The sequence below is a fragment of the Rhinopithecus roxellana genome, chromosome 2, assembly GCF_007565055.1.
Source record: "Rhinopithecus roxellana isolate Shanxi Qingling chromosome 2, ASM756505v1, whole genome shotgun sequence".
Taxonomy (NCBI): domain Eukaryota; kingdom Metazoa; phylum Chordata; class Mammalia; order Primates; family Cercopithecidae; genus Rhinopithecus; species Rhinopithecus roxellana.
Genome location: NC_044550.1, coordinates 37,684,162 through 37,704,827, shown reverse-complemented (window position 1 = coordinate 37,704,827; position 20,666 = coordinate 37,684,162). Strand labels below are relative to the sequence as shown.

At 37.3% G+C, this 20,666-nt stretch overlaps 1 protein-coding gene across 3 annotated transcripts in view; it reads right to left on the bottom strand.

The window, feature by feature from the left end:
• Window positions 1–5,861: 5,861 nt before the first annotated feature.
• The window catches only part of G3BP2 (G3BP stress granule assembly factor 2), a 30,292-nt gene continuing 15,487 nt past the window's right edge, over window positions 5,862–20,666 (bottom strand). For 2 of the 3 annotated variants that reach the window (XM_010377109.2, XM_010377110.1), the window contains exons 4-12: window positions 20,333–20,506; window positions 19,686–19,776; window positions 18,522–18,624; window positions 17,827–18,007; window positions 16,741–16,839; window positions 11,689–11,791; window positions 10,128–10,256; window positions 9,452–9,570; window positions 5,862–8,825 (exon numbers count right to left, since the gene is read on the bottom strand). In XM_010377109.2, coding sequence (XP_010375411.1) covers window positions 8,553–8,825; window positions 9,452–9,570; window positions 10,128–10,256; window positions 11,689–11,791; window positions 16,741–16,839; window positions 17,827–18,007; window positions 18,522–18,624; window positions 19,686–19,776; window positions 20,333–20,506 — 1,272 coding nt within the window. In that variant the 3' untranslated portion in view covers window positions 5,862–8,552. The remainder of the gene's footprint in view (window positions 8,826–9,451; window positions 9,571–10,127; window positions 10,257–11,688; window positions 11,792–16,740; window positions 16,840–17,826; window positions 18,008–18,521; window positions 18,625–19,685; window positions 19,777–20,332; window positions 20,507–20,666) is intronic. The other variant, XM_010377112.2, reaches the window with a different exon arrangement.

Sequence of the window (20,666 nt, the reverse complement as noted above, 5' to 3'; positions counted from 1 at the left end):
TCCATTCCTCAAATATTAAAAATAGTATATATTCTTTCCTACTTAGTTAACCATGGTAATAAATAAAATAGTATACCTTCTGGTTGTTTGCACTAGTAACATGCCTCTTATTACCCTCCCTTACTTTTCATTTCCTTCTAGCCTCACCCCATTCCTCTGTTCATCCTCCTCATAGCAAAACTACAGAAAAAGTTGGTGTTCATTAGTTCAATTTCTGATAATCCAGTCCTCTCTTGGGCTTCATCCTTATTACTTCGTTGAAATAGTTCTTACCAAAGTCACTATGGCCTACATACTGCCAAAGACATCTGTAGTGGAACTTACTAGCTACTCACAATAAGCTGATTTCTCTTTTGCCTGTTTGCATGGCTTATTTTTTGCAACCTCCATGAAGTTGGGAATGGCTATGTGATTGAATTCAAGCCAATGGAATATGAGATGTGCACATTCCTATTCCTGGCCCATAAAAATCTAGCACTCATGATCCTCCATGCTCTTTTTCCCTTTCAGTTAGCTATAGTAGAGATGATTCCGTAATCTTGGAGCCACCTATTGAAGTTGGTAGAGCCTTCATTCACCTGTTTTTCTAAATAGCTACATGGGAGGAGGGCCAGACCACTGGCCTTTTCACTGCCACTCTAATACTTTTTCCAGGAAGCAGGGAAAAAAACTATTTTATCTAAGCCATTAGACATTTTGGGATCTATTTATTATAGCAGTTAGCCCACTCTAATTCACTTCCTATTTTATTTGAACTTTCAGCAGCATTTGACACAACTGTCTATCCTTTTCTTCTGATAAACTCTTGAAACTTGGCTTCCCATGACACCAACACTTATCATATTTTGTCTCATTGTTTTCTTCGTATGCTCCTCTCCTGTACTATAATCCTAAGTTTTGGAAGTATTTGAGGTCTCATTCGTCAGCCTCATCTCTTCTATACATACTCTTCTTAAGTTATCTCATCTAATCCAAAGGCTGCAAAGATCTATTTGCACCACTCACAGCACAGACTTCTCAGAACTCCAGAATCACACATTTAATTGCCTGACATTTCTTCTTGGATATCCAATTGGCATGTGAAACTTAACATGGCTAAAACAGAACTGTTGATTTCCCCTCCACAATCCACTTCTCCTCTTTCCCTATGTGAGTACCATAGCCGTCCATCCAAGGTGCCCCCAAATCCTATGAGTCAACCTCGAGTCTTCCCTCCCTCACATTCAAAATCCAATCCCTAAGCAACTTTATAGGTTCTACCTCAAAAACATATCTCATTAACTGACCACTAACCACCATCTCCACTGCTACAACCCTTATCCAAGCTACCATCACCTGTCACCTGACAGTTCTTCCTAATTCAGATCACATCAATATTCAGATCCCTACAATCCCGAGTAAAATTCAAAATACAAGACCACCCTCAATTTAGCTCTTCCTGCCTCTTAATATCTACCTATTAATATCATCTGCATTATCACTAGAGCCATACTGGCCTTCTTATTGCCCTTTAAAATACCAAACTCCTTCCAAAAACAGGGCCTCTGAATTTTCACTTGGAACGCTTTACCCCTGGATTTACTCAAGGCCGTCTTCTCTTCAAATCTTAGGTATACCTCTTTTCATTACCATCCTGGGTAGAACAGCCCCATCTCCGGTCACTATTCTCCTGTACTAGTTCTACCCCAATTAGCCATGTGGTCTTGAACAAATAGCTAACCCTTTGTGCCTGAGTTAACCCTTCTGTAAATCGTACTACTCTCATAGGATTACCATTAGGATTAAATAGGTTGTATTCTGCTCAGGACAAATCAGAACTGAAATTAACATGCTTGCTGCCTCTCTCCCTCAAAATACAAATTTCCTACAGGTAGGTTGCATCTGCTGTACTGCCAGCCAGCATCTAGGCAAGTTTCTGGCACATATTCAGTGCCAATATTCATTAATGGCTATACAAGTTCTTCTCACATCTTTCACATATATGTGTTACTTTATTATTTGTGCCTGCCTTGAAACACCACTCTAAGTCATTCCAAGTCACCTTCCAATGAAATGTCTCACATCTGCTTTCTATTCCAAAAAGCTCGTCACTGTGTCAGGCAGTTTTTTTGTTTGTTTTTAACTTCTCCAAGCTTTAGTGCACCTCTTAAAAAACTCTTTTAAAGAGGATTATCAGAATAAAAGGTATAATGTATATAAAATGACAGGTCATAAAAAATATTCCCTTTTTCATAGACACAGTATTCAACATCTATTAACTTCTGTTCCAAGTCCTCATTCTGCCTTATTAATTAATGCTGTGCTTCCTCAATATAATTCCTGATTAAGGGATTCTTAATTTTAGGCCTGCTAGTGCTCCAGACTGAGTTTACAATTTTCTAAAATAAAGCCAGGATAAAAATGCATTCCATTCAAAGTTTACATTCCTGGTGTTTAAAACCCCTTTTCTAAAATTTAATGAATCATTCTGAAGTTGATTTTATAGCCCTTTATTTTTGAGACAGGGTTTCACTCTGTTTTCCGGACTGGAATGCAAGTGGTGTGAACATGGCTCACTGCAGCCTTGACCTCCTGGGCTCAAGCGATCCTCCCACATCAGCCCCTTAGTAGCTGAGACTACAGGCATGTGCTAACATGCTTGGTTAATTTATCTTTTGTGGAGACCAGGTCTTGCCATGTTTCCCAGGCTGGTCTTGAATTCCTGTGCTCAAGTGATCTTCCTGCTTCAGCCTCCCAATGTGCTAAGATTACAGGTGTGAGCCGCCACACCCAGCCTGTGTCACCCTTTAAAGCAGATCGACACTTTGATAATTCATCATTCAAATCGTCTCATACTATAGTATCCTGAGCCTCCATATCTTTGGCTGTAAACAAGTAGACTTAGCTTGCTTAAATCAGATGCTATTTCTCCCTCAGATATGATAGTCCTAGACTGTAACAGCTTACCAGTTCTGCTTCCATTCTTGCGATTATACCACCTATTTTCAGTACAGCATATTTCATCACTCTGATGCTTTCTTCTTTAATGGCTTCCTAAGGCAATTAGAAAAAAAATCCAAATAAACTCCTTACCTGGGAGGCCAGGTGGGTGGGATCACCTGAGGTCAGGAGTTTGAGACCAGCCTGGCCAACATGGTGAAACCCTGTCTCTACTAAAAATACAAAAATTAGCAGGGCGTGGTGGCAGGCACCTGTAATCTCAGCCACTTGGGAGGCTGTGGCAGGAGAATTACTGGAATCTGGGAGGCAAAGGTTGCAGTGAGCCAAGATTGCGCTATTGCACTCTAGCCTAGGGCAACAAGACTCCATCTCAAAAAAACAAAACACACAAAAAAACAGCTAACACCAGTGACATTTTAAGTGCTTTACATGTTAACTCCGTGAGTTCTCACAATCACCCATCCCATTTCACAAATGAGGGGACAAGCACAGAAAACCGCTTACCATTGAATGGTGGAGCTGCCATCCAAGCCCAGGCTGTCTCCAAAGTTCTGCTCTTGATCATCATATAGTATATGGAATTTACTGAGTGGATAATATATTGAAGCCAATGTAGTGCCTGGCCTAAATAAAACAACTCAGAGAAATTTTGTGGGGAAAATAGACAAGGGACAGAAGGAACTAGTAGGGTATGGTGACAATAGAAAAACAGGGGCAGTGAGGCCGGGCATGGTGGCTCACGCCTATAATCCCAGCACTTTGGGAGGCCCAGGCGGGTGGATCACGTGAGGTTCGGAGTTCGAGATCAGCCTGGTCAACATGGTGAAACCCCGTCTGTACTAAAAATACCAAATTAGCTGGGCGTGGTGGCAGGCGCCTGTAATCCCAGCCACTCGGGAGGCTGAGGCAGGAGAATCACTTGAACCCGGGAGGCGGAGGTTGTGGTGAGCCGAAATAAAGTCACTGCACTCCAGCCTGGGCAATAAGAGTGAGACTCTGTCTCAACAACAAAAAAAAAAAAACAGGAGCAGTTAAAGGAATATTAATGTCACAAAAGTGAATGCATTTCAAGGAGGCAGCCAGATCAAACTTTTAGAGGTCAGCTGGGTGTGATGGCTCATGCCCCGCAATCCCAGCACTTCGGGAGGCTGAGCGGGGCGGATCACGAGGTCAGATCGAGACCATCCTGGCTAACACAGTGAAACCCTGTCTCTACTAAAAACACAAAAACTTAGCCTGGCATGGTGGCAGACGCCTGTAGTCCCAGCTACTTGGGAGGTGAGGCAGAATTGCTTGAACCTGGGAGGTGGAGGTTGCAGTGAGTTGAGATCGTGCCACTGCACTCCAGCCTGGGTTGACAGAGCAACACCCCGTCTCAAAAAAAAACAAAAAACAAAAAAAAAACTTTAGAGGTCAAAGATCAGTTAATTTCGTAATTAACAGAAGGCTAGTAATGTTTCTGTTAATGCGTATTTCTGAATCTGCACTTACAGTATTTTGCCCAACATTTGATAATGCTGAAGACTTTTGAAAAATTTCATATATTCTAGACTTCTTATATTTCTGAAACATGTGAAACATGAGTACATGTACTACATAAACAGATTAGTAGACTTTAGTCCTTATCAAAAACTGCCAGAAACTTCTTTTTTTTTTTTTTTTTTTTGAGACGGAGTCTCACTCTGTCGCCGGGGCTGGAGTGCAGTGGCCGGATCTCAGCTCACTGCAAGCTCCGCCTCCCGGGTTCACGCCATTCTCCTGCCTCAGCCTCCCGAGTAGCTGGGACTACAGGCGCCCGCCACCTCGCCCGGCTAGTTTTTTGTATTTTTTAGTAGAGACGGGGTTTCACCGTGTTAGCCAGGATGGTCTCGATCTCCTGACCTTGTGATCCGCCCGTCTCGGCCTCCCAAAGTGCTGGGATTACAGGCTTGAGCCACCGCGCCCGGCCGCAAATTATTTTCTATGTGAATGTACTTAAATCACAAATTTCTTTCGTGACTTAAATTGTTTGTCCAGTAATTTTACATAAGAGCACTGGCATCAAACTGATCAAAAAGTCTAACTAGGAAGTCTTACAACACTTATAAGGGTCTCTATTGATCTGTAGCTAAAATATAAATTATGATGAGCAACTCAACCTCTTGAGTGGCTGTTTTCAAATATGTTGTTCCATAGAAATTCCCAGGACCAACTACTAATTTGCTCTTTCAAATTTGAACCTATTTTCAGCAGTGTGGGATACACATTTTATCCCCTTTAAAAAATGTTTTTCCATAGCCAGAGTTAGATAAATTATTACATTATAATTAGAAGTCAGTTTACAAAAGGTTTAAGTCTTCCTTCCCCGTAAGATGAAGCAATGGTTATTCTGGTTTCTTCCCAGTACAAGTTTGCGAAGACTGATTTAGAAATCTTAAAAGTGTTATTAACAGTAGATAAAATTCAACTATATCATCCCCTTTAGGAAGGAAAAGTTTCAAGGTCTGAAATTACACATGCCTTAGGACCTCATTTTTCATTGAAAGCATGACTATATATGGCTAATGATTACATCAATATTTTTCTAGAGCTTGATAAATTCAGTCTGCTCATCCCTTCTTTTCTCCTTTCTTGTAAGATGCAAGGCAGAAATACTTTAGAAAATCCAAGGTTGTAATCTGCTTTAGATCATTCTCATCATTCTTACTACTTATTATTCTAACATTCAACATGTATACCAGCTGTCTAACTGGATTGGGATAGATCTCTTAGAATGGTCAAGTGTTACTTAAATGTTTTACCTTTTTTATATATCAAATTTCACATATAAGAAATTGTTCTAAAACCCAACTGCTTATTATTCCCACTTAGTCTGTATGAAATGCAACTGGGAGAAAACATTTGGGAACAACAAAAACTATAGATTAAATTAGGGACATAGATAAATGCTGCAGACATCAGTAGTTTATTGTTTGTTTAGTCCAAACACATTCAATATGGAAACTCAAAGAATACTTTCCACCTGAAACAATTAAACTAGATTCTACTAGCATATAATGCTTAACACATTACAGCAATAAAGATGGTAATCCATTGTTTTCTATACCTACTAAAGCCAAGATGGTAAAGCCAATTTGGTTGCAATAGTGTCATAAGGATAGAATATTACCATCAAAAAATAAAACAAAATCAGCAAATAACAGTAATGGTAGATGAATATTTTTACTCTGTTTCACTGAAAAGAGGACAAAATGTTGAAAGTCCACAGTACTGCAGGTGAACAATCACCATGTAAACTTCTCCATATGATGTTTTAATGTTTTATTCATGGTATGTAAAGACTGAAGCTGAATGGCTCTTTGCTCTACTTTTCTATTATTACACTTAACATTTGTCATCACTTTTGGTGCCACAACAGTTTTCATGGATGGCAGGGCAATATCCTGAATTGGAAATTATATATATGTACATATATATACATGTATATATATGTGTGTGTGTATATATATATATAAACAGAAATAGAAGAAAATATGCTTGGGGAAAAAAAAAAACAATGACAATAAAACAACTGCTTCTTTAAAAGTAGTATTAATAAAGGCTTCAAAACTCCAAAGTAATTTTCTGGTAAGAACTTCAAGTACTATACATCAGAAAGTATAAAACTGTTTCAAACAGGAAAAAAAAAAAATTCCTTAGGCCCCCCAAAAATGGAAACTATGAAAATCTGTGTCCCCAAAATATATGCAATAGTGCAAGACTTTCCCTCCAACATGGAAGACCTCTTTCAAAGGGGGAAAAAGGGACAGATTTTACTCATATTGCCCAGTACATGAAAAACAAAATACAGGTATCATTTGCCAGTTTACTAAATAGCAAACAGTTGCCTAATTCAGAACCAATTTGCTACTATGTCAAGTGCATATCTTGTCTGTTTTACAAAGATAGAATGGAGAAGTCTTCCATGCTAACGAGCAGCTTTAAGTGGTCACACTTATTTACCCCACTCCTGCCTGAAACATCAGAAACTGGTATGTACTGATTGCTCCAAGCACAAAATTGGATAAGCTTTGCCATACTTGTGGTTTACTGGAACTTGCTATAAAGACAGACAATAATCCAGCAGCTACAAACTCTGCTCACAGAATTGTTTAAAGATTTATGTAAAAATAAAAGATGTCGTCCCAGACTTAAATTCAGGAGCCACTCGGGTGCTGACATCAGTTCAAGAATTGTGCAAAATGAATGACAGTTCCCTGCCCCCCAAATAGAAAATGCAAACACTTAAAGAGCTGCTGTTCTTTTCTCCGAAAATTGCAGTATCCTCACTTCAGGCTTACTTGCCATTTATGGAATCTGACTGCTTTTAAAATGTCACTAAAAATGTACGTCAAGTTGACTGACTTTTCCAAGCCCTGAAGTGATACGTTTCAAGGTCCACATTCGAGCTAAGAGAAAAGTCAACTAGAGACTTACTCAAATAACCGACTTCCTCCTTCCCTCTCCCCACAAACACACAAGACTCCCTCCCTCCCACAGATAACACAAAGTTGTTAACTGAAGAACAAGGTAAATAATATGCTAGTCCATTTTACTGATTTTAAAGATACTGCAATTTTTATACATTTCGATGATTTTCCAACATTTTGCAGCTGTTTGGCTTTGCAGCACAGCAATTCATACACTATACTGTACAAAATTACCAGCAAGACTGGAATGATGTATTAATAGAAGGCACCATCATGCTTATTACATTACCAGAGAACAAAAATACAGTAAAGACAATTTTCACTGTACACAGCTTAAAGAAAGGAAAAAAGGGGAGGAGGAGTGTGTTGAGCAGCCAGCCATCCCTGTACTGAAGAGGGGCAGGTAGAAAAATCTTAAGATATGGAGCTACTAAATCTGGTCTAATAGTCAAGACCATCGCATTTGAAGTTCTAATTTTTGTTATTTAGTTCATAACTAAAATGACTTCCTTCTGGAATATACTTGTAGTCTTGTTAAGGTTTATGTGTACACACGCTGGTCACAGCAAGCAGATAAAATGCCCTCATCATTTCACAAACTATTCTCTACCGGAAAAGAAGATGAAAGATTTTTTTCCCTGTTGCCTCCTGTTGCAGATGTCAATGTTAATGAGTTCAGAGTACCCATTAGGACATTTTGATGAGTACATAACAAGTTTCTGTTGGTTTGTATTTTTGGGGGGAGCCAAGAAAAAAGGCAAGATTCTCCAATTGCACAAATTGCACTATTTGTGTTCCCAACATTAACAGGCAGAAATAGTAACACTTAAACAAAATGTGCAGCAGAAGATTTTTTTTTGACTCAAAGGACCTGAATTCAGTGGGCATGTCCTTTTAAGTTCACTTTGTCGTAGATAGTTTAAGATATGGTCATTTCTCAGTCCTTAATTCTCCAAGTCTAGATTTATAAATTAACAATGTGAATCCTGTTGTGAAATTGGGGAAATAATGTCCACCTCAATTTAACTGATAACCAAAAGATGCTTTTCACATCAAAGAAATGATCAAAAAGGCTGTGTCACATTCCAAAGCCAAAAAAAATTAACAAGAATGCAAACACGATGAATAATGTACCACTGCCAAGACTTTGCCAACAGTGGAGCTTCAGCGACGCTGTCCTGTGAAGCGGCCTTCCATTTGCCCGGTTCCTCTTCCAGAGCCAAGTTTCTGTGCCATGCCACCCCTTGGAGGAGGTCCTCTTCCATCACGATCACGCATCATTCCACCACCCACAATTCCACGTGGACCACCAGGACCTCGATCATTGCGCCTAATATCCCTGCGATCATCACCACCACCTCTGGTTTCTCGCTCTCTTGCAGCTCTTGTTTTTTTCTCTTCAACATTTAAACGTACTTCCCCTCGAAACATAATTGGCTTTATAAAAGAGGAGAAAAATATTTACATGGGCAGGTTAGACAGCAATAGAAATGTATTACTTTGAACAGGTAAGTTAGATAAACATAAGGAACAAAACACTTTTATAAGCCCCCCGCCCCCACAGACAGGGTCTCAGCTGTCACCCAGGCTGGTGACAGCCAGCGGCACAAGCATGGCTCACTGCAGCCTTGACATCCTGGGCTCAAGTGATCCTCCCACCTCAGCCTCCTGAGTAGCTGGGATTATAGGTGTCCACCACCATGGCCAACTATTTTTGTTTTTTTAAAGACAATGTCTCACTGTTGCCCAGGCTGGTCTTGAACTCTCCTGAGCTCAAGCAATCCTCCTGCCTTAACCTCCCAAAGTGCTGGGATTACAAGTGTGAGTCACTATTCCCAGCCAAAATTCTTAACATGCAATCTTTCCCACCTTCTTCAGCAAAGCAAATAACAAAATTTAAAATGATCCACAAACTGCTAACAAACCTTTTTCTTTGCATAAATACCATTTAATAACTATTTTTAGCTTTATTATTAAAAGATTTTCTATGGTTTTTAAATACCCCAAATTAATATATACAACGAAATAATAAAGTCTTGAATTATGCCCTTTAAATCACTTACTTTCGCAATTAAGATTCTCTGAACTGGTTCAGAGTCATCAAAAACCACAAAACCAAAATTTGGAAGCTTTCCCCCAACACCCTTGGTATTGATGCGAAGTTCCACAACGTTTCCAAAACCTGTGAAAATATACATTACATCAAGGGTTAAATATTTTTTAACAGAATACCTTGATGGCTCAAACTGTTCAGGATGAGTAATCTTAATCTCCCTGATCCATTTTAAAATAAAACTCGCAAGCTTCTACACACAGTGATAGCCAACGTACATTTACTCAAGCAGGCAATCACCTAAGATACCAAGTAGCCTGCCTGTTGTGTTACCTTTCTGCATCTTTGTTAGTCCTTTCATGAGTAAACTGCATAACTCTGGAAAGACAATGTATTTTCTCCTAATGTATTGACCCGTTTGCCAAATGAATTCTTTATGTCTGAATTTATGACTGATTTATCCAGCTGTTTCTTCTAAACACTTTCGAGCCAGGCGAAATCAACACTAAGCAGTCACTGAGAAACATCTGAGATAGTCTACTCCCTTCTGCACAATTAAGGTGAGTCTGGTAGCTGGACACAGTATAAACAGAGAAACATTTTTTAAAAATAGTTATTAAAAAAGCTCCATATGCCTCTTAATTTAAAATAATTTTAAAAATTCTACAGCAAAATAAATCACTTACTCATGAAGAATTCTTTTAGTTCATTTTCATCAATATCATGTGGCAAGTTACCAACAAAAAGTTGATGACTATCTGGATAGCGAATTATTCTACGGTTGTCAGAGTCATTCTGTTCCATATCTCCTCTGCCTGAGAATAGAAATAGAGCAGATATTAAAGTTTACAATATCATAAAAACTACTTCAACAGAATGAATGTAAAAATCACTTAATATTGATATTCCTGTTTTAGTTTAATAAGACTAGGTGAGCTTCTTGAAAAAGAGGCAAAACTACTTATTACTAGTAGGTTAGAAAACAGCATGACACTAAAATATAAAGTGAGGACAATGACTAGGTTGCTAAAATAGCTTCTTCTAGATCTACTGAATTATACAAAAATCAAATACCAGTACAGGTATTCCTCCTTAACCAAACTGTTGCCATCACCCAGGAACCAAGCAGATTTCAGACAGTGAGGTACAGCTCTACTAAATATTTGCTTAGTTTTTGAAATTCAAAATTCTTTGGCTGTATGACATTACAGCAAATCAGTAAATTTTAACAGCAATTATCACATTTATGTAGTCTATACATATTAGTGTATATGTATATAGATATACATAAAATCTTATTTGATTCTCTCAATAACACAAGGAACACAGTGAGGAAAATAGGCAATACAAGAATAATTTGTGTAATATTTGACATAAAAGAAGCTCAGAATTTAAGGGTCTCTCTCCAGATCCTAAGTTTCATCAGTGACAAATTTAGGACTTCTAGTTCAGTAACGTATCACTTTAAAAAAAAAATTAACATTGTAAATGTGATATAAACTATCTCCATCTCTCCCATCTCCTCCCCAAAGCAATCTAAACATTCTCACAGAGTTCAAATAAAGGTATTACATGTATAGCTAACATGGCAACTTACTTAATACCTAAGAATCAAAATGTGCTTATTGTTTATCTGTGAAGGGATAAGAGTGTTGAGAGAGTAGGTTATTGGCAACTTGGTTTTGAACTCTTAAAACCAGTGACTAGGCCAGGTGCAGTGGCTCACGCCTATAATCCCAGCACTTTGGGAGGCCGAGGCGGGTGGATAAACTGAGGTCGGGAGTTCGAGACAGGCTGACCAACAACATGGAGAAACCCCATCTCTACTAAAAATACAAAATTAGCTGGGCCTGGTGGCACATGCCTATAATCCCAGCTACTAGGGAGGCTGACAAAGGAGAATCGCTTGAACCTGGGAGGCAGAGGTTGCAGTGAGCCAAGATGGTGCCATTGCACTCCAGCCTGGGCAACAAAGAGTGAAACTCTGTCTCAAAAAAAAAAAAGACCTGTTAACATCTTTTACACCTTCAAACTATGTCACCATAGCATGTCAACCAATCCTCCCTAAAAATTGGTTATTCGGCCCCAGACACTATTTTAGTGGATTGCTCACATCACATCTTTAAGCAATTTGAGACTATATGGGTCTGTGTATAGAACACATCATAGTTTTTTGGTTTTTTTAAATTCAGTGTTTTCTAACCTTACAAATGTTAAATGCTAAAGGCTATAAAGGAGCTGACTCACCTGGTCTTGGTCCTCTAGGAGGAAAACCAGGTCGTTCTCTAGGTCGTTGTTCACGCACACGAGGTGGCTGAGACTGAACTTCTGGTTTAGTTTCAACTCTTGGCTAAAATATAAAGAAAAAAAAACATTATAAAAAACACTCTACAGGAGAAAAACCAACCAAAGCCACTAACAACAAGTCACTAGCAGACAAAACAGCAGTTTTAAGTTTAGAATGTTTTTAACATAGTGTCCTATGTATAAGAAAAATAAATTTTTATCAAGATATTCTGTACCAATCTAGGACTGTAGGTAGCTTTTGTTTTCCCACTTAATTCTGTGTAACTCACAATAAGCTGCTTTTTACAGTCACATTTTTTCATTAAAGTTTTATCAACACTGAAATAGCATAAAAGGTATTGCTACCAAAAAAAAAAAAAATCACAAAAATGCAAGATGAACCACTCCATGTAAATACATAAACAAAATTAAAAGCTATCTTCATCTTAGACAAGAATACATAACACATAATTTCTAAAAATCTAGTTTGCTATCCTTTAAATATAACAGTGCTCAGTAGTACTGCCTAAATCACTGCCTATAATCTTAAAATCAATATTTTTATAGTTCAAAGTATAAAAATTAGCTTGCTCTAACACCTAAAACTGCTACCTTTAAGTTTAAAATGCATATTAAAAAAATGACAAATTTATAGAAACTTGTATGTAGCATATCAAATAGTTAAAAGTCCTTTAGCTTCCTACTGTTCTTCCTTATGAGAAAAATATGCATTTGAAGTACTGGCCCCAACGATTTTCCTTAACTAGGGGGTTGGGAGTAATAGGACAATTTAAGGTGCCTCCCAAAAGCTTCTGCCAACTGCTGAATTAAACATATAATTATTTTTAAAACAAAATTACATTGGCATCTGCTATTACCTTTTCCTCAAGACAACAGCATTTTCAGTATGCCCAACCTCTTCAGACCTTCTACTACCCAAATATTTATGGTCCAAGGAGAGACAAATATATGAACCTACAAAGGATGCTGAAAACACCCAAGAGAGTATGGAGAACATGTCCCCAACTCAGAAAGCTAGTAATTTCAGTCCCATCTTTAAAGATGGTCATCTTCCTGTAATCCTAGCACAAGGCCAAGCCGGGCGGATCCCCTGAGGTCAGGAGTTTGAGACCAGCCTGCCCAAAATGGCGAAACCCAGTCTCTAGTAAAAATACAAAAAATTAGCTGGGCGTGGTGGCAGGCACCTGTATTCCCAGCTACTTGGGAGGCTGAGGCAGGACAATCGCTTGAACCCGGGAGGCGGAGGTTGCAGTTAGCCAAGATCACGCCACTGCACTCCAGCCTGGGCAACAAGAGTGAAGCTCCTTCTCAAAGAAAATAAATAAATAAATAAATAAATAAATAAATAAATAAATAAATAAATAAATAAATAAGTGGTCATCTCTGAGGATCTCAGTCTATGCAGTGACACAAACTCGTTAATCATTTATATAACAGATATTGTAATTTACAAGGACAAATTTTGACACAAAATGCTTCTTTCAAAAATGACAATTTAATGTAAATGATTTCAGCCACCATAACCAAAAGGAATATTAACTCCTATGCTAACAGTTTAACCAGGTTTGCCTGCCTCTTCCTAAATTCTGTTTTCCTCTATGTCAATGTCCTATTTCCCTCAAGATGAAGTTGCTTACCATATTCTGGAATTCTACTAGTTACAAAATGAATATTTTTAAGACTCTCCAGGTTTTGTTGTTGTTATTTATATGTATTTACTCCTATAAGGTCTGTATCTTTTATTTTCTTAGAGAGACACAGTCTTACTCTATTGCCCAGGCTGGAGTGCAGAGGCACAATCATAGCTCACTGTAACCTCAAATTCCTGGGCTCAAGTGATCCTCCTGCCTCAGCCTCCCAAGTAGCTGAGACTACAGGCACACTAGTGCCCAAGGCCCGTATCTTAACTTTTACATCACCCAAAGAACCAAGCACAGTGCTATTAGACATAGATTTCAGTAACTATTGGTTCATTTAAATTAAATTACATTTTTAGTTCTCTGACCCAAAACATGCAGGATAATGTTCTATGTCTGACAAGGATATGTAAGTGACAGCCCTGAGACCACTGCTATCTGTATTTGGGGTTTAATTCTATACAGTAATTTGATGCAAAATGAGATGCTGGAAAAAGCAGTTATCTAGAAACTTCAACTAAGGGGGTCTAAAAGCATACTTCAGTATGAATGTAAACAGAATTAGAAAATAAATGTGCTGTGTCAAAGTTTAATAAAAAGAGTGTATTACTGGCAATTAATAAAAATAATAAATGTACCTTTATTACAAAATTTAAGAAAAACCTTAGACTCATCCAGTCCAAATGTTATCAGAGAACTTGAGGCCCTGGTCTTGACTGATTTAAATTCTTTTCAGAACGGATTATCAAAACACGAGTAACTACAAGTAGCAAAATAAAGTTCTTCCTTATTCTTTAAGGACGAAAATTAAAAGCAGATAAAGTTAAATATTAATAATTTCCAACATCTTACAAATAATTCATGCCATTGATTTAGGAATCTGACTTTAAGTAGGTATTTGATGATGCCAATTTAAGAAAAATACAAGAACAAAAAGCTAACACTGTCTCCTTCAGTAACTGATTGACATATGTTAACTAAGCCAGCTGCATCCTTATAATTCTTCAGGTCTCCAGTTTCATCATTAAAACTAGTTGTTCTGAACAGGTAAAATGGCCAATATGCCACACAGTAGAGGGCCTTAAAATTAATTCCATGCAACCAGAAAGTATGATCAAATGACAAACCCACAAATGAAGGTCAAACAGAATATCAAGTAAGTGAAGAACCATCAAATCAAGTCAATAAAAGCAGGTATAACCACAAATAATAAGCCCTTCAATTAAACATAAGTTCTTTAGGTGAACTAGTAAATTTCCAGACAAAATCTTTTATTCAAGAAATTAACTTACCTACTTCTAAGTTAATGCCTACCAATACCCTGGAATTAATTTCCTTTTATCAATAATCTATATTCAAAGTACAAGGAAATGAATACTACACAAAAGCAACAAACTAAAATTGAAGGATTATTAAATCAAGTAGAAATATCATGAATCCATTTCAAGTATAGCCTAAAGAGATTAGAAGTTTTTTAAAGTTTAAATTCTAAACATTTAAAATTTTTGTTTTATTAAAGGGGTGGCATAGGAAATACAACTTCATTTCCTACACCTTGAAGACTAACTTCAAAAATACACACTTAAGGAAAATTACTTAAGATAAATATGAAGGTATTTTTCTGGGCAAGAGGCTAAGATTTAATCAGGAATGTCTTAGAGTCCTCTTTGATGTAAATACAGATAAGATACACGACTCTCCACACCAAGGTGCTGGAGAACTGCATAAGGTCTACATGAGGCTGGGTGCAGTGGCTCACGCCTGTAATCCCCGCCCTTTGGGAGGCCAACGCTGGTGGATCACTTGACATCAGGAGTTTGAGACCAGCCTGGCCTACATGGCGAAACCTCGTCTCTATTAAAAATACAAAAATTAGCCAGGCGTGGTGGCGGGCACCTATAATCCCAGCTATTCGGGAGGCTGAAGCAGGAGAATCACTTGAGTTGGGCAGGTGGAGGTGGCAGGGAGCCGAGATAGCGCCACTGCCACTGCCACTGCACTCCAGCCTGGACGACAGAGCGAGATCCTGTCTCAAAAAAATAAACATTTACATGAGCCACATATGGACTCGTGTCCAACTGCATGACTTCAAAGCCCACCCCTACTATGTACATAAATGTCTGTGAGTTACTCTAGACCTCAATTTTTCTGTCTCTAAAATAGAAATAATAGTACCCACAGGTGGTTGTGAGAATTCACTGAGAATGAATAAAAAGTGTTTCACACAATGCTTGACACATATCAAAGGCATAAGCACAAGCTATTTTAACTTTTAACTGTTTAAACTCTCTGAAATAAAATAATCCAAAGGATCCAAATCCAAATCTGACAGGAAATGAAGATTCCAAAAGAAGGGCCAAAAGTCATTTATTGGGTCTTCAGATGGGTTGAAAAGCACAAACAATACTGCACAAACTAATTTCCTCTGTTAAGATGGAACTCTGGGTGACCATCTTACATAAGGGTAACCATGTATTTCCTGAATATCCAAATGTAAAAAAAAAAAAAAAGTATCATGGGCGTATTCTACTTTTATGTAGCTGATTACCTGTCCCCACACCAGAACAGCCAAAAATTACTTTTAAAACCTCAAAATTTCACTGTTTAGAATGTATAAAAGATGTATTTATACACTAACATTTTAAACATAAATTTTCTAGTGGAATGAAGCTTAATGCAAAATGTAGGGAAAAAAATTGGACACCCTTTATATGCTGATAAACTTAATTATAATTTAGTTCATTCTAAACTAAACCTAACAAACTTCTTAGGTAGGCAGTGTCTTATTTTCACATTTTTGAAAGCTCTGAAATGGGTAAGATGACAAACAGACAAAAAGCAGAATACTAGAATAATCAGTTAAGGTGAACACTACAGTCATAAGTTGGTACAGGCTTCAATTAAGTGGTGTGAACCACTTACACACCGAGAGCTTAGGCAGCGTATGTTAAAAAGTTCCCTGGTTTGTTTGTTTAAAAAAAAAAAGATTCTTTATTACGCCATACTACTTTGTGCCTCTCCAAATTTCTTACCTAAAATATTTTTGCTAAATAGAATTTGAAGCTTTTGAAAAAGGAACATTTCTTTTTGTTATTTTAAGAAGCCTTTTAAATGACAATATTATATATTGGTAAAAACCAACTTAATCTGTATTTCACACACCCAAACCCCAAATACCACCTATGTAGATGATGAATGGAGATTTGACATTTAAAGTGGGTGCACTGACATACAATACAAGTTTTTTGTATATTTAATCCATAATTTCTGATTGACTCATTTTTAAAAGTACTTAAAAAATAAGCATTTGGCAATGTAACAAGGATACAATCCAATGTGTTCACAGATTGGTTACCTGTGAGACTGGTGCTTTAACATGGGGTGGAATTCCAGAGGAAGAAACAGTACCACTAGGAGGCAGGTTTTTACTGGTCACTGAAGCCCAGGAGAAAGCCTGCAGGAAATGCAACAAACCTAGACTACTAATCATGGAAAACCACCAACATTCCTATAGGGAAACTTCCAAATATATATTTTCTTTTCATTTCTAAACTATTGCTCTATATTGGAAGACTCCTAAAAGAAAGGCACACAGACACATGCCAGTCTATGTGCCAGCTTTCAAAATCTCATTATGCAAGCTTATTTGTAACTGTTTTGTCTGACTACTAAATAAAACCACAAGCAAGTTCCTACGTACTCTAAGTAGATGAGCAAGTGGCAAACAAAACCACTAACAAACATGCTACAAAAGCCCGAACCTAACAGAAACAATTTATTTCCCCTTTGGGGGTAAGATAGGGTGTGTGATGGTGTTAAGGGGAGAGGGAGGATAGGAAAGAAGAGAGTATTAGCTGGAAAGTCTGACATTCACAAATTGAACAAAGAATCTCCTCCTATCACTACCCAAATATACTTTAACCTTTGGCTTTGAAGAAAGATAAAAGAAGTTTCAGGTAGGCTTACATGATACACTAAGGATGTCACTCATCTTTCCAAGATAGTTTAATTGGTGTAGAAAGGAAACTGATCCCATTTAAACCACAAACAACAGGTATCTCTTCTTTTAATTACAGACCAACTTGTTTAAGTTGGGAAACTGCATGATTCCTGGTGCATCTGTGCTCAGAGAATTTAATACAGAATGAAAGAACAACTGACAGCTCTATACATGGATCCAAATAATTTCATATAAGTTACTAAACAATGCATACACACAAGGATTCATCTTAAGTTAGAAATTTCAGTCTTAGAGGGGTATTTTGCGGGGCTGGGAAACAATAACATTTTCTGAGATAACAAAAAAAAACCCCACAGCTTCTTTCATATACATAAAGTAATTTACTAAACAATTTAACATAATAGAAAAAGGTCATACTTCATTAACAGCACCAAATTTGAACATGTGATATTGTAAGTCTAAAGAGTTCTTTGATCTAACCTTTGGTGGTTCTTGTGGCAGAGAAACAGGTTCTGCCGGAGGAGGAGTAGTAGATTTCTCCTCTAATTCTTCTAAGTTCTTCTCCTCCACTTGTGGTTTCAGCTCTTCAGTCTTTGTTTCAGATTCTGGTTCAGGTTCAGGTTCATGAGAGGATTCTTCCAAAGGCTCCTCTATGCCATTACTACAATAAAATATTTAGTTCACTTTTTAGTAGGAGTTCAAGACAAAATTCAATTTCTCTCTAATCCAATAGGTGTAACTAGTGATATGGCAATAACCTGTTCTAGATCTACAAAGCATTCAAAGCAAAATTCCAAAAAGAACTATAAAACAGAAGGAATAATACTCTCAAGTAGCAGTTCTTTAACCCCACCATTTTAAAACTGAATTACTAAGAATGTTTACTTTAATGCTAATTATAAGCCTTATCTTTTATAAAAATAAAATGCTTACTCTGTGTTGTCTTAAACACTCCACATTATCAGTAAGGAACCACTATTTTGGTGCAAGCGATGTTCAATTTTTGGATTAAATAAAACAATTCTTTCCAAATTTGCATATATACAATAGGTACTCAAATACTGACCTAATAGGTGGCTTTACCGAGAATTTACTTCCAACAATAATTCTAGGAACAAAAACCACCTTGCTGACATAGTTCAGACCAAATTTAACCTTGCAAATACTATTCTTACGTCACAGGGTGAGCTTCATAGTAACCACTGTTAGCATTTTCTTGTACAGGTTCAGGAGATGGTTGTCTTTCTTCTTGCTCCTCTTCTACTTCATCTTCTGATTCTGACAATACATAAAACAGCACATCTTTTTTAAAGAGGCTTCACAATTTCTAACGAACATATTTTTAACATGTTTAAGGGAAGCGGTATGATAGCAAAAAAGAAAATTTGACAGTTTCTTTCTTTCTTTTTTTGAGATGGAGTCTTGCTCTGTTGCCCAGGCTGGAATGCAGTGGTGTGATCTTGGCTCACTGCAACCTCTGCCTTCCGGGTTCAAACGATTCTCTGGCCTCAGCCTCTTGAGTAGCTGGGGTTACGAGTATGCACCATCACGCCCAGCTAATTTTTTTTTGTTTTTTTTTTAAGTAGAGATGGGGTTTTCACTGTGTTGGCCAGGCTGGTCCCAAACTCCTGGCCTCAAGTGATCCACCCACCTTGGCCTTCCAAAACACTGGGATTCTGGGGGTGAGCCACCTTGCTTGGCCCCCCAAAAATGTTTTTTTGTTTTTTTTAACAAAGGCATTCAACTGCAATATCCCCTGTTCTCTCAAAAACTGGAGAGCAAGGATGAAGTTTAATATTTGTTGTACTCTATTAGAAAAAAAAAAAATCTTTTCGTAAAAGGAAAAAAATTATATTAAAGCCACAATTTAGCTTCCTTCGTCACATCTATTTAATAGAGCAATAATGATAAAGAAACTAACCACTGTACATCAATGGAAGATCAATTAAATAATTATGGCATAGCCACAACGTAGACAGCCAACAAAGACATACTACATTAAAAAAAAGGAAGCTTTGAGTCAGTGTAATTCCACATTTATAAAAATACATGCTGCTAAGAATAGAATCCAAAAACCTTCTCCAATAGGTACCAAACTTGGTTATCTACAGAGGATGAGACTGAGGGAAACCTTTTTTCTTGACATCCAAATTTTGTATAATCTCAAACAATGGACATCTTTTTATAACAATGACAACAACAACAAAACCACAAAAAAAGGATGTTTGACTCAGTTACAATAAAGAAGCAAATTTCCGTAAACGTCATACTTATAGAAATTAGTCCATAAAGAGTACCAACAGAACCCTTCTATCTTCATATCTTCAAAGTAACCTCACCTTCATCAAGTTCAGGCTCAGAATCACCAAACACTTCATCTTCATAACGAAACATATCATTGTGAACATAAAATTTATTTGGAACAGATCCCTATAGGAAACAACATTTATTCCATAAATACCCAGAAATCTGGTATTATATAAAAGAGCAAATTACATGGCATACACAATTTCTCATTTTAATACGAGAAATCTGGACTCAATATAATTTTCCAATGCTGAACATGCTATGATGTTTACATAAAATAAAAAGGTCACTCAAAAAAATACAACAGTAGAACTCGCAATTACTTTTGCACCAACCTAGAACTCAAGAAACAGCTATTTAATAGAAAAGAAACCAACAGAACTTTTCTATTTTGTTTTCAAATGTAACCTTTCAAATATACCAATATAGTTTTTGTATTAATGTAATCTTAATCATCCATTTACAAGCTTATATCAGTATTTGACTTATAATTCCAAATAGTCAAAGCATATGTACACACACACACACACACTCACTCAAACAACAGGTCAAACACAAATTCTTCAAAAATAGCAATATACAAATCTAAATTTATTAGAAACCCTTGGACACTTCAAACCAACTAACAACAGCCAAATTCAACCATATAGATGAAAACTAAATGAAATGAGAAACTTACTTCAGGAGCCAGAACAAAGGTTTGCATAAACTTCCTTTCTGGTTGTCCACTGTTAGACAGCAAACCCATGACTTGGACAACTACTCCATCACTCAAGGTTGCATGAGCATCCACATGACGAATTTTAGTATGACATTCACTGAAGTTCAGAGATAATACTTTGTGGTGTATATCCTTTATTAGGGAGGGAGGGAAAAATATAAACTCTTGTGATACTGCATTACCTACACAATACTATTACCTACCCTCATTGATTTCCTTACAACTCCACAGTATTAACTACTTAATCTTCCTGACTGAACTGAATCCACTGACCATGCTATGCATCACTGCC